Raw genomic sequence first — 14,878 nt, forward strand, 5'->3', positions numbered from 1 at the left:
TAATGTGAGTAATCTACCCCATATTTTATAATTTTCAATACTTTTGGGGTGTATCATGTGGTTCTAATATGTTCCAACTTCATTTTATTGTTTTATCACAATTGAGACATTGTTGGGACATTTATACGTGAGTCATTAATTGTATAACTATTGTTTGTTTACGCTACATGTACTTGTAGTGCATTATCATTTTTAGTCTAATCTCCATGACTATGCCCGTATTCTTGAGGTACGTTATGGACAATAATAGCGCTATTGGGTTGACCACCCCGCCTTGGGACGCTAAGGTGATTGATCGCACGTGGTTGAGTGTGTATGATGATTAGATGCTCCATCCTATATATATTTTTATATATATATATATATATATATATATATATATATATATATACATATGTATATATAGGGTGAGGACTTATTGTTGTTGTTATCATTTGTTAATCAATTTTTGATTTATAAACCGTTATCTCAAATACAATTGTTTGCCGACTTCAAAAGAAAACAAATTTCAAATTATAAATGTTTCAACTTCACAAATTTTCTCTACTAAAATTAGATTACTTACCAACTCTCGTAGTTGACCTGTTTTTACCCATGATGCAGATTTGAAGAATGAAGTTGATGAAAAATAGGTTGTGCCTTAGAAATCCACAAGATTATTTAAATTTGATGTAATAAATGTTGTTCGTATTTGGATTTGTATTTGTATGTTGTGGATCTTGTTTGCATACTTAGTACTTAATTGAATCTAATCATATTATAACATAGTTGTCATGAGACTTTGAACAATATATCACGCCTTGATCGATTCCGACAAGGATCGGGGTGTGACAGATTGGTATCAGAGCCCTTGACTATAGGGAATTAGGTTAATTGCCTTGACCTAGTCTATAGCCTCTAGGGTCCTCTCGTATGCTAGTTTATAAAAAGCACACACAACTGCATGCAATTCACACTTAGAAAAGCCTAGGAATACCTTTATGTGTTAATTGCTCCCTTAAGTGCATACGTATTACTCCTGACGCTTATATGTGTGCATACACTGGTGAATATTCTCCTCCTTCTCTGAAAATCACACACATATTCAAGTAGTTTAAAAAAAATGTATATACATATATATTCCTTAGAGCTCATAGGAAATTCAAAGTCGTCCACTCTAGTTGGATAGGATCATAGTAATGGACGCGTAGTAACTGGAAGGGGGAGGTGCCGGTAGCCCAAAAGTCCTGACTAGGCAAGCATTCGTATACATCCCAATCAACTGAGGGACCAGTTTGCTTACCTGGGGACCAAAGGCGAGAGTTCCCAAACCTATAGGCCAAAGCGCGTCATTCACATTACTTTTGAGCCATCAAAATACCCGACCTTATCAAACGTATCCAAAAGGATACACTCCAAAATGGCCAACTCATTGGACTATTAAGTTCCCTAATGGGCCTAGAAGTGGGAAATACATGTGAAAACTTAGTTTTGTGAGGGCCCACGCAAGTGCTACATGTTTCACATTTAGTAACCATGGAAAGCCCAAAAGGTGCCCAACATTCCTAACCATGGCCCAACAAGTGTTTTACAATTATTTTACCCAACAATGTCTAAAAACTTTATTTCCATAATCAATTTACAAATAACTCACAAGTCCATATGCGTGTTTCTCGTAGATAACATTACGACCCCCATACGTTGCTCGCAACAACCGAAGGCTAGCTGCCCTTATCGCCAAGGAGGTAGCAAACGTCATCCCAACAATTGCAACCCAACTTCATTCTCTTCAGCCACAAGCTCCAGCAACCACTCCTCGTTGCTCGTTCAAGCACTTTCGTAACTGCAATCCGCCTTACTTCAAAGGCATCGAGGGTGCCACCGCACTCCTCACATGGATTGAAGAAATGGAGAGTACTTTCATCCATAGCGAGTGTCCTGAGGACCTGATGGTCCGTCATGCTACAGGTGCCTCCAAGGTCATGCTCTCACATGGTGGAACCTAGAAAAATGGGCAAAGGGAGAGGTTGTATGCCTTGGTATATGTGAATCAAGTCTGGGAAGGATATAGCCTGATCAACTATATCTGTCCGAGGAGTGACTTGCATATACTGGGGGATAGTCATAATGGGCAACAAATCTAACCACCTAACTACATCCTACAGGGAATACTTTAAGAATCGAATCTAAACACCTAAAAATATTATAGGAGTATTTGGTGATACTATAACCAACTTATGTGAAAACTAAAGACCTCTATTAGTAGGCCTATGATAACTGAGTGCATACGCCAAGGTTATACATAATTAAAGATATTATAGACTCAGAATCTATGACTATTGCTCTACTTCCTGTTTTTTGTTTGGTTGTGGACTTAGAGTAGAGTCATTTATTCGAAGGTCTATTCTATCTCAAATTATATATAACTGGTATGCACTACGTGATTATAGACGTAACTAATAAGGATCACCCCTATACGTAATTATAGGATTAGGCGTCTATTAATTATCTCTTCTACCCCTATTCTCGCACGAACAACATGATGGGTAAATCTTAACGCCCGTACAAAACCTACTTCTACCCACTACCATAACTCCGTCTCCAAGACGTTAACAGAAACACCAAGAATAGTTCACTAAAGTGCGAAATTATACATGTGTATATAAATGGTAAGGACATTTACTAAAAGGTTCATCAATGAAATTGGCATGCATTTTATTTCATTGAATCTCACTACTTGGTATTACAAACAATTTACGACTGGTAACTCTAAGATTCTTTAGGTGTACCTCGAAGTTATGTGTAATTAAGAAATGATTGACCTAGAAATGGTGAGTCCGCCTTAGGACCTGTTCCTTGTTTGGTTGTGGACTTAGGGTAGACTCATTAGGATCAACAGTCTAATAAAATTTTAATTACACATAACTGGGGGCATGTTGAGTGAATCTTAGGAGTGGATCAGACATGGAACAAATCACAAGATTATAATCAAATTATTCGTACTAAATTCATAAGTCTATTTATAAAGACCTCTGGTATAGAGTCGTCGGCGTAGTCGTGTCGGCAATCTAGAATATAGTTAAATACATAATACAAACTATAATACCCAAATTATACAAAATTTTCTGCATTAAAAATCAATAGACAAACACAATGAAACTGAAAAGGGTATCAAACTATCAAGAGAAAAACACATACAATGTAGATTAAAATCCACTAATTATAACAAAATGGCTAAAAGAAAAGGTAAGGACTAAGGATTGTTAAGTCCTCTCTTCTTATAAATAGCTTTGAAGCAAGTTTGCCTAAGCTTCTTTGTTCCTTCTGTCAATTCCATATCTGGCAATTTCTCCATCATCTTCTTGTGCCCTTCTAACGTCTCTATCTCCTCCTTTAATCCCAACTCCTAGTTTTTTTAAAGGTAGATGTAATATATTTTTTCGTGTGAGTTCAAAAAAAAAAAAATTTACAATGAGTTAAGTTTATATAAATATAAATCAGGAAATCGTAGTAAATCAATTGATTTGATGTGGCATATGCCTAGGGCCTATGTTTATGTTATAAAGAAACTAATAATTAAAATTTTAGAAAATACCAAAACTACTTTGGTTACCAAGTGCATGCATACATGCATGAGTAATGTATAGAAGGTTATTATCGTAGTTTACCTTGGCATTTTGAATGAGGGATTGAAGGCTCTTAAGTTTTCTATGAGGCCATCTGTTTATGTTTAGCTCTCTGCATCTTTTCTTCAACACTGTTAACCCTATCCCTAGTTCCTTTGCTGCCATGATTATCGGCATCTCAAAGTACTTCTCTATCTCTTCAAACTCCAATGGTCTCAATCTCTTTGCCACCTTCCGGCCACCGTGATCAGTGGTGGCAGCACTAGAACTACATGTAGCCTCACCACCAGATTTACAGTCTTCACTGAAACTAACCAATGGTAAATTACCATCCTCCCAACAATCCCATAAGCTTATGTCTTCAAGGGGATCAAAATCGTGAAACTCATTTCTAGAAATGATGTTTTGATCTTTGTTAAGTACTGTGGAAACGTTTTGATCGAGCACTTCATGCAATTTTTCCGACAACTCGTAATCTTGATGGTCGAGCATGTCACCACTGCAAAAATCCAAAAAACTCAAGATAATCAAATCCAACACGATGAAAGACTCTTTTTGATCCCTACAAATCCAAACCATGTTTTGATCAATGTCGACAAAATCACTTTTCTGTGCGAAAGATGGTGTAATGAGTGACGTTTATATATACCTGAAAAGATCTTGATGATCAAAGTACTGAAACCAATCGAGGTCATCTATGGGGTTTTGACGATCTGCAGGTGGATCCATTTGTGAGGGAGAAGTTAAAAGTCGCGGTAAGAATGTGATGATTTATATAAGTGAAGTGGGAGAAGTAATGAATAGCAAATTGTTGGGAATGCAACAAAACAAGTTAAGCACTTCTGAAAAATTGATAAATGATTTCGGTAACACTCGCGGAATATAAACTAGTGAAAATTACAAACGAAATTGAATATATATAGTCTATGATGTTATGGTTATTGTGTATCTAAAAAATGAAGAGAAAATGAATATATATTCTTTGAGTCGTAACCTTCTTCTTCAATTCACACACATATACGTATCTGTTGCTGCAAATTATGACTTGTGTGCCTCATGCATTTAATGCATCACATGCCTACTGCATATTCTTGACTTTGAAGCTACGTATCAGTTTCCAATTTCCCCAGTAGCACACTTTTCATTAGAAAATACTCCAAGTCTTTACACATGAACCAGTTAGAAAGTACTCCAAGTCTTCACACATGAACCAATTAGAAAGTACTCCAAGTCTTCACATATGCAAATTATGACTTGTGTGTCGCTATAGGTATGTCATTGGCTCTTGTTAAAAACCTATAGCGACAACAAGTCATTGTAATAGATTAAACCTGTGGTGACGACGAATGCCCTTGCAATCTTAATGATATACGACTAGTTTACGCCAAGCGACTATAAAAGAACTGGTAGGACTTATAATGCAAATTTCGTCAAAATTTGTTGAAACATTCGCAATGATGGAACTCGCTAACTATAAAATATTCATAGTGGTAATACCAAGGATAAAACAGGGAGTATAAAAGCACACATAGAATACTCTATCATCCTAAAACAATAAACTCCTTTTAAATTGACTCAGCTCAAGTTACAATAAGAAATTTCCAAGGTCGTCATGTGACATCAGGCGGGTTGTTCCTCACCATAATCAATTTCTTGTACTACGAGAAGTTTTCCACATCTTTTTCCAAACTCTTGAAGTCCCAGTCAAAATGCAAATTTCGGGACGAAATTCCCTCTAACGGGGGGATGATGTGACAACCGTCAAATTTCGGTCAAGTCAAAGTCAAACAAAGTCAACAAGTCAAACCGGTCAACTCCATTAACCCTTGTATGTTAGGGTTTACATTATACAATTCGCTATTTCAATGAGAAAACATCATTTGAAAAATTCATGTGTTTGATTTTCCTTAGCCTTAACAGTGCTAAACAACGAACCAAAGCGATAAAACACTATTGCACAATCATCGGGATTGTGTAAGACACTAAATCATGGCTTAACGGGGTTTATGGACCTTTCGTTGCGAAGCCGGACACTCAAAAAGATCACAAACGAAACCTCTCACAATCTCTTTCACTCAACCTCTCTCTATTAAAATCTCTCCCAAATCTCTCCCGAATCTCTCCCAAATCTCTCTCAAAAGTTCCTTCAACTTTTTGTAATCATTCGGGCCATCCCAACCCTTAACTGGGTCAAAAACCACTTGAAACGGGGTAAAAACGGGTAAAATAGGCTTAAGGACCCAAAACTGAAGCTTCAGGACCGAAGTCCCTGTCATAAAGGAAGACGACACACATTTGTCTGTCGTAACCTTACGACGCGCGTGTTGATGACACGCAATGAGTATCAAGGAAGCCCCTGTCATAAAAGAAGACGACATGCATTTTTGCGTGTCATAATTTTTCCAGTTTTTCGACTACGACTTCGTTTTAGGCCCGTTTTTCTTCATTTTAACGCGGGATTTTCACCAAAAACTTTATTTTTACAGTTAGAACTCTATATTTCAGTAACCCCACGTTTTTAGGGCCATTCATACCAATAATTAATGGGGGAGGTGCTTGAGGTGCAAAGATGACTTTACTTTACTTTATGTCACATGCCACCACTCACACCCACTACATGGCCAACTCTTTCCCACTACATGACCAGCTCTTACCCACTACATGACCAACTCATACCCACTACATGACCAGACCCACTCCTTGTCTAAGTATAAAAACCCATCCCCTCTCTTCATACTTCTTTCATTCTCTCATTTTCCTCCAAGGATCACACTCCAAATTCTCTCACCATTCTCTCTCAATTCCAAGACTTCCAAGGCTGATTATCAAGCTTTCTTCCACTCTTGGTAAGTATAATTCATTCTTCTTATGATTATTACACATCCTTCTACTCAAAATCATAAGAATCTTACACAAACATCGTCACCTTCATGTTAGGTTCTCGATTCGCCAAGGCATCTTCTAAGTGTTCTTGGGTTGAACACTTCTCTTCTCCAACATCCATCCTCTAATAACACATAAGGTGAGTTCATACCCCTATATTTTCATGTTTTTCTTAAGTTTTAAGGGGGGGAATACAAGTTAAAACACCAAAAAACACAACTAAACTCATTTAACAGTCTTCAACAGAAACGTTTAACTCCATTCACGGACTGTTTTGGTCAACTTAAACATTTTAGTTTTCAAAACTGTTTTAGACACATATAGTTCAGGTTCATACCTTTAAAATGACTACTTGCACATCACCATATGATTTTTCTACGATTTATGGTGATTTTTACAAACCTGTCTATCATTTCAGAAACAAAACCGGACCAGTCTGTGAATATGAATATTTTCACACAAGTTGGAGATCACTAAAAATCATGAGAAAATTTATGAACAAACTAGACACACTTTATAAACTCTCAGAATTTGCGGTTTTTGATTTAGACCTTTGATGATTTTTCTATAAATTTTCTAAGAACAGTAACATAAACGTTATTACTAAAAAAATACCATCAATTTCATTTACGCCTTGTAACTCGTTGAGCAAGGTGTATATCATTATGTAATCATATATTATTACATTATATGTCATTTTGTCTTGGTAATTAGACATACATCAGAAAACAAATGGATTTTACCTTCACAAGTATGGTAAATAATTAATTTTTATAAACAAAGTTTACATCCGTTATACACAAACATTTGGTAAACTATGACAATTATAGTTTATGAACACTATACTACCCTTGTTGTGATAAACTATAATAGGTATAGTTTATGATACATTACATAACAAACTATAATTTGTATTAATACTCTATTCTCGTTTAGTAGTTCCTAAACCAAAACTATTAATTATATTAGGTTCTACGCCATTTTGACCCGAACCGTCTATCGTACGACACACGCATTTCGTTTTGGGACTAATGTGAGTAATCTACCCCATATTTTATAATTTTCAATACTTTTGGGGTGTATCATGTGGTTCTAATATGTTCCAACTTCATTTTATTGTTTTATCACAATTGAGACATTGTTGGGACATTTATACGTGAGTCATTAATTGTATAACTATTGTTTGTTTACGCTACATGTACTTGTAGTGCATTATCATTTTTAGTCTAATCTCCATGACTATGCCCGTATTCTTGAGGTACGTTATGGACAATAATAGCGCTATTGGGTTGACCACCCCGCCTTGGGACGCTAAGGTGATTGATCGCACGTGGTTGAGTGTGTATGATGATTAGATGCTCCATCCTATATATATTTATATATATATATATATATATATATATATATATATATACATATGTATATATAGGGTGAGGACTTATTGTTGTTGTTATCATTTGTTAATCAATTTTTGATTTATAAACCGTTATCTCAAATACAATTGTTTGCCGACTTCAAAAGAAAACAAATTTCAAATTATAAATGTTTCAACTTCACAAATTTTCTCTACTAAAATTAGATTACTCACCAACTCTCGTAGTTGACCTGTTTTTACCCATGATGCAGATTTGAAGAATGAAGTTGATGAAAAATAGGTTGTGCCTTAGAAATCCACAAGACTATTTAAATTTGATGTAATAAATGTTGTTCGTATTTGGATTTGTATTTGTATGTTGTGGATCTTGTTTGCATACTTAGTACTTAATTGAATCTAATCATATTATAACATAGTTGTCATGAGACTTTGAACAATATATCACGCCTTGATCGATTCCGACAAGGATCGGGGTGTGACATATATTGTTTGTCTATTTGAGATGGATATTGAAGGAATGATTTATACAGGTTTTTAAACTGTATATGTATTTTTATCTACAAATATGTTGGGTAAAAAATGGGTAGATGAATTAGATGATGTGTGATGAAATAAAAAGTGATGAGAGGTATCGATGTTTAAGATGATCTAGTCATCTAACAGAGTATAGACAACGGCCACAGACTACTCTACATAGTCCAGTGGAACGTTAGCAGACTCGTAATCGGTAGCTATGTTTGAACTATATGTCCATAAGGTGTTCTCGAACTATATGTTCATTAGGTTTTTTTGAACCATGTGTTCATCCGATAGTTGTTCTTTTTGACACTATTACGTGTCGGGGTACGGGAGCGTACGGGAGTACTTTATTAGTATGTTCCCTATACTTTTTATTTTGAAGAGCTTTGGAGTCTTCGTTTCTTTTATAAAGTGATCGGACGAGCTTCATGAGTCAGCGTTTCCGTTCACGATGCTGGATAGGGTGAGTCTGGGGGTTACATACCTCACGATATTCAGACCACAGCCTAGGCAAAGTTCGATGCTGGATAGGGTGCGTCTGGGGGTTACATACCTCACGATATTCAGACCACAGCCTCGGCAAAGTTCGATGCTGGATAGGGTGAGTCTGGGGGTAAATTACCTCACGATATTTGGACCACGGCTAGGCATTGATAACTACCCCTGACTTAATTGTCTTGTGGTTCTTTCTTTTACGAACGAAGGTTCGTGGTTAAACTTATTCCATTCATTTGATGTCTTTATCGATCCTCGTTTGCTGCTAGGGAATTTCCGAAGCAGTTTCGTTAGTTGGTTGTTCATATCGATCATTTAGGCTAGATCTAGTAAGATCACTGTATAGGATCAGTATGTGGGGATCGACGTTTGTTAGTGCTTGTAGTATAAACCTTAGGCTACGATGGACTTCGTGCCTATTCCTTAGGATGAATCCTTAGGAACGAGTGATAGTTGATTCTTAGGGTAAATCCTTAAGAAATAAATAAGATAATGGGGATTGAGTAATTGGGTTGATTGTTTGATGTTTAAGCATAATAAATTTATTTATTGTGGGTTGAAAACCCTATATGCTCACCAGGCTCCCAAGCCTGACCCACTCAGTTTATTTGTATCACAGGTATCGATACGAAGTTGCTTTACACTGAGAGATTAAAAGAGAAGTAGATCACTAGTGTAAATGAATGTAAGTTTTGTTTATGCTTATGTTTTTGTATTGACGATGACATCCTAATGGTTTAAATGAATAAAATACATTTCTTCGGAAATGATTTGATAACATATTTATCATGTTTTTCTGGGAACAAATTCCGCAACACTTTTAATCAATTGATTACTCTGAAATTATTTTAAAAGCATAAATTAAACCGGTATTTTCTGGCCGTGAATTTGGGGATGTCACAGAGTATATGCCTACGGAACCTAGACACATGCAATTTCAACCGGGACAACAAAATATTTACATAGAGTGGTCGATATTCAAGAAGAATGAAAACACAAACAACTTCTAGAAGTCTTGACGGATTATACGTATGATGGTAACGAAGATGAAGAATAGTGAATTTAGTGTGTGTTATAACATATTGACCATTTTCACAATTGGTTTTATAACACCATGGGTGTCATGACATGTAATGTGACACTTTTTTGATGTGATAACATGCCTTTACAAGTTGCCCACACCTAATAATGTTAATCTTACTTGAAATCTCTTTTTGTTAAAGTATGTGAATCTTTACTATTCTCTTATGGTGCGTTTGGTTCGCTGAAATGGAATGAAATCCGGGGGAAAAGGAATCCAATTCCACCACATTCCAGTGTTTGGTTTAACTTTGTATGACGAAATTGGAACCCTAAATGAAAAAAAAAATCCATCAAATGGGGAAAACACTTTTTTTCAAGAAGACGATGGAATTAATTCCTTACTACTATCGAAAGTGACATTTTACTTTATTATCTTTGTTTTATTTCACAACATAACCTCTACCATCACCCACCACCACCACCACCTTCACCACCACCACCAACCACCGCCACTGCCACAACCACCACCATGCACCACCACCGCCACCGCCACCACCACCTACCACCTACCACCATTACCGCCACCGCCACTACTACCCCACCTACCGCCATCGTCACCACCACCACCTACCAAAGCCACCACCACTATCTACTGTCATCGGCATAACTACCACCATCGTCACCACCACCCATCACCACCACCACCACCACCTACCATCACCACTACCACCCACCTACCGCCACCACCCCCACCACCACCATCGTCGTTGCCGCCACCACCACTACCACCTACCGACACCACAAAATCGCCACCGACATCACCTACAACCACAACCACCACTACTAACCACCACCACCGCCACCACTACCACCCACCACCACCAACCAACGCTACCACCAATGCTACCACTACCGCCGCTACCACCACCTACCCCCAGTACTGCCACCACCACCACCACTCACCTACCATCAACGCCACCCCTGCCCACCTACTGTCGCCACCACTGACACCACCACCACCACCACCACTTATCACTGTTACCACCACCGTTATTACCATCCACCTACCGCCACGTACCACCACCGCCACCACCACCCACCACCACCATTACCACCATCACTGCCACTACCACCCACCACCACTACCACCTACCACCGCCGACATAAGTACTCAATTAATAAAATGAAAATTTACTATTTTTATAGTTTATATAATATTATTTATATGTAAGATAAAAAACAAAGTAAAATTAAGCAAAACAGACAAAAAAAAGACAATTTTGTCATTTTACATGAATTATAATTTCATTTTCTGCCAACCAAACAGAATTTGGAATTAATTCCAATTCTATTTCCTAACAACCAAGTAGTATTTGGAATTGAATTCAAATTCCTAATAGATTTATTTTCTAATTCTCTAATTCCAATTCCAATTTCTTTAGGAACATTATATGAACCATACACCACCTAAGTTTTCTTTAGGCTACTTAACTTCATGATCTCAAGGTACATAAAAGAGGGAGCAATATAAAAAGCTCATCAAAAGTTAAGGTGTAAACGGAAAAGTTACTCGATCTCTGGGCCCTAGATTGTAAATTCAACCTTTGGCCAATTGATAAGTCTACACTCTACCGCAAGCTATATGTATTTCGTCATTTCGTGTATCTCCCGCCATCACTTCACAAAGTAATACTATTCAATAATTCATCTGGGATCTGACAGGTAACTGAGGGGAACGGTAATGGGCTCCGACACCAGCAGCCGGTGGTGGCGGAAATCGGACCTTTGGGAAGTGGCGTCCGTTCTGCTACTCAGCCAGGCCGTCTCTTTTATATTGGCTCTTCTGAACTTCACTTCATCTCTAACCGCCAATCTTGGTAAGATAATTCCATCTCGATTTTAGATGAATTTGTTTCCTTACTCGCATAGTCAATTTTGTGAAATTCAGAATGAGAGATAAACTGGAGCAATTTGAGGGGGAGAGGGGGAGGTATTATTGAATCTGGTTTTATATAAGTCAACGTATATTACAATGAGAATCTGATTGAATCTCGTTGCTAATCCTAGAACATTTGCCAAGTTTGATCTAGTTAGAATATTAAATAATGGCACAACAAGCACTTATAAAATTGCAATCATTTTTAAACTTGATTGAGTGATTGACCTCCTTTCTTTGTTTTGTTTGTTTTGCAATAGGTGCTAATTTGCCTGTAACTCTTGGACTTTTAGGCTATCTGGCTTTAACCTTGATCTATGGAAGCATCTTGTTGTATAAGCGCCATGAACTCATTGTAGTGTCACCTTCCTTCACTCTTAGTTTGAAACTTGATTATATCTGTGTATACTTTTCCTTTTCTTAATCTTAAGTTAATTCTTGGTTACATCTTTGCAGCTGATAATTAAGTATAAAACAACATAATATAATTTGGGAAAATTTTGCAGATTCCTTGGTATTGGTATGCTCTGTTAGCATTCTTTGATGTCCAAGGCAACTATCTTTGTAGGTTTGCTTCTCCAATCTCATACTTTTATCTGTCTTCATGTAACCTCTTAGGTGAAATTATTATATGATGATGTTGACTTTTTGAGTGTAGTTAATTCAGCATATTACTTCTCATCCATTACAAGTGTAGCATTATTAGATAGCTGTACAGTTGGTTGGGTGATACTTTTTACTTGGATCTTTTTGGGCACAAAGTATTCTCTATTGCAGTTCCTTGGTGCAGCTGTTTGTGGTGTAGGCCTTTGTTTGGTTCTTCTTTCTGATGCTGGTGTTGGTGGTGGAGGTCATCATTTTCTTTAAAAATTTAAATCATAAATCTTTATAAAATCAAAAAGCACTAAACCCTAAATGATTTGTGTTTGCATTTCAGGTGGTTCAAATCCACTTTTGGGTGATATGCTTGTCATTGGGGGGACACTTTTCTTTGCACTAAGCAATGTTGGTGAGGTCAGGCATTTATGTCATATTTCTTCCATTTATACCCTCATATAGCATATAGACATTATATATACATTTATCTGCTATGCAGGAGTTTTGTGTTAAAAAGAACTGTCAACTTGAAGTATTAGCAATGCTTGGTGTTTTTGGAATGTTTTTTAGTATAATCGAGATGTATCCTTTTCTTCCACATAGTTTCTTGTTTAAACTTTAAACAATAAAAATTCAAATTTAACCACTTTTCCATAACAATTTTTAGCACCATATTCGAGAGGAAGAATCTTGAAGCAGTGGCATGGTCTACTGAACTTGTAAGCCAAATATTAAAATTTTAAACTTTTGTTTTTTCAGAGCTTTATGATTTAGTTTTCTGCAGATACTTACACTTGTTGGTTACACAGTGGGATTCTTTATATTCTACTCTTTAACGTCTTTTATACTAAAGGTTTATACTTTTTCCTTTTCTCCTAGACAATCTTATTAATATTTGGGTTATTAATAATTTGATACGAATGAAATGTATGCAGACAAGTGGGTCCACATTGTTCAATTTGTCCCTACTCACAGCTGATATGTGGGCTGTGATCATTCGCATTTTTTTCTACGAACAAAAGGTATAAGATAAATTATACTATAATATATATATATATATATATTTTTGTTAAGTACATGAAAGTACCTCCATTGTTTTTACTACAGGTGGATTGGTTATACTATGTATCGTTCTTAATTGTTGGTGTTGGTCTTTTCATATATTCCAAAAGGTAAGTGAGTCTCATTTTCTTTTGATATGTATCTTCATTTATTTGCATAAGTTTAGAAAAGACTTGTTGAAGTATGAATCGGAATCGTTATTTGATTTCTTAGTGAGAAGAATCCAATTCCGAATCCGTCGCCGGAATCTGAAAACGGGAATCAGAATCCACGGTACCAACTTGTTCATGAACAAGGTACCGAAACCCTGAGTGGGAGTCCGTGACGTCATTCAAGTTCATAACAACTTTGTTTATTGTAATTTAGTTAAGTGAAGAATTTCATTTATAGTAAATCTTGGAAACAGCATATAATATCCATGAAAAATTACACATATATGTAAGCCTCATAAATCAAAAACAAATCTCCTATGGTGGGAGAAGTAGTTTACACATTTACTACTTCAGGCTACTATTATTGTATATATATTAAAGTTGTGGAAGAAAGGAATAGTAAACTTGAGATATTTTGTTAAGTTTGGTCCCTTGATTTACATATCCGGTCCCTGTACTTCTTTAATTAATTTATTCATGTCCTTTTGTTTGTGTTCCATTCAACTTCCCATTTTTTTGGCAGAATTGGTCCTTGTATTATTGTTGGAAGTTAGGAATACTAAATTTGGATTTTTTTGGCAACTTTGGTCATTATTCTTTACCCATTTTGACACTTTTGGTCCTTGCAATCAATATTTTTACACTTTTTTTTGGAACATTTTAATATTTAAAGTTTGGCCACAAAACTTTAACGGTTTGACAACTTTGATCCCTTTTCTAAAAAGTTGCTAATTCCTACCCCTTTAATTCTTTAGCCATTTTCACACTTCTGGTCCTTGCAGTCAAAACTTTTATATTTTTTGTCTGGGGCAAAACCCGGACTTTTCATCCTTGTACTTTCTATGTCTGTCATATTTATCAATTCGGAAACAATATTAAAAGCTTACGCGGGGGTAACCTTTCTAGTTATTGATGATGTTGATAAAAGTTATCGAGATTCCTATGGGGAATGTAATGATCCAATCAAATTAATAATTGGATTTTGAATTTTCCAACACATACACGTATGCTTTATAAATATTTAACATATATTAAAATATTTATTAATTAGTATATATTAATAGGATTTTTGGGTAATAATTGATAGTAATCGGGTTGGACCGGTCCGGATTTTATTGGAAATGGGCCGTTAAACTGATTCAGTTTAGATAATCAAATTTTGGAACTGATCTAATTAAATTACAAATGACTTTTTTGGTTGATCGATTTTAATTAGTTTCATCAATTTAAA

General features: G+C 36.2%; 1 protein-coding gene and 1 long non-coding RNA gene across 5 annotated transcripts; both read left to right on the forward strand.

Annotated features, from left to right (window-relative positions):
• The first annotated feature begins 6,365 nt into the window (after nt 1-6,365).
• Nucleotides 6,366-7,517, forward strand: LOC145105596 (uncharacterized). Its single transcript, XR_013707362.1, has 3 exons — nt 6,366-6,451; nt 6,543-6,627; nt 7,458-7,517. It is a non-coding gene; the product is annotated as an uncharacterized LOC145105596 (long non-coding RNA).
• A 4,016-nt stretch (nt 7,518-11,533) lies between these two features.
• On the forward strand, nt 11,534-14,087 carry LOC145151091 (uncharacterized). Of its 4 annotated transcripts, none has more exons than XM_079075319.1 (11): nt 11,534-11,777; nt 12,130-12,239; nt 12,343-12,400; nt 12,495-12,686; nt 12,774-12,850; nt 12,933-13,015; nt 13,101-13,152; nt 13,218-13,286; nt 13,369-13,455; nt 13,541-13,605; nt 13,709-14,087. In XM_079075319.1, exons 1-11 carry the CDS (start codon nt 11,642-11,644, stop codon nt 13,818-13,820), a joined length of 1,041 nt encoding a protein of 346 aa, XP_078931445.1. In that variant the 5' UTR covers nt 11,534-11,641; the 3' UTR covers nt 13,821-14,087. The 4 variants fall into 4 exon arrangements, with proteins under 4 accessions (XP_078931445.1, XP_078931444.1, XP_078931447.1 ...); XM_079075318.1 differs by having other exon boundaries at nt 11,535-11,777; nt 12,097-12,239; XM_079075321.1 differs by having other exon boundaries at nt 11,535-11,777; nt 12,130-12,191.
• Nucleotides 14,088-14,878: the final 791 nt, after the last annotated feature.

This window comes from Lactuca virosa, chromosome 1, assembly GCF_052849685.1.
Source record: "Lactuca virosa cultivar CGN04683 chromosome 1, Lactuca_virosa_CGN04683_v6, whole genome shotgun sequence".
In the NCBI taxonomy this organism is placed as follows: Eukaryota; Viridiplantae; Streptophyta; class Magnoliopsida; order Asterales; family Asteraceae; genus Lactuca; species Lactuca virosa.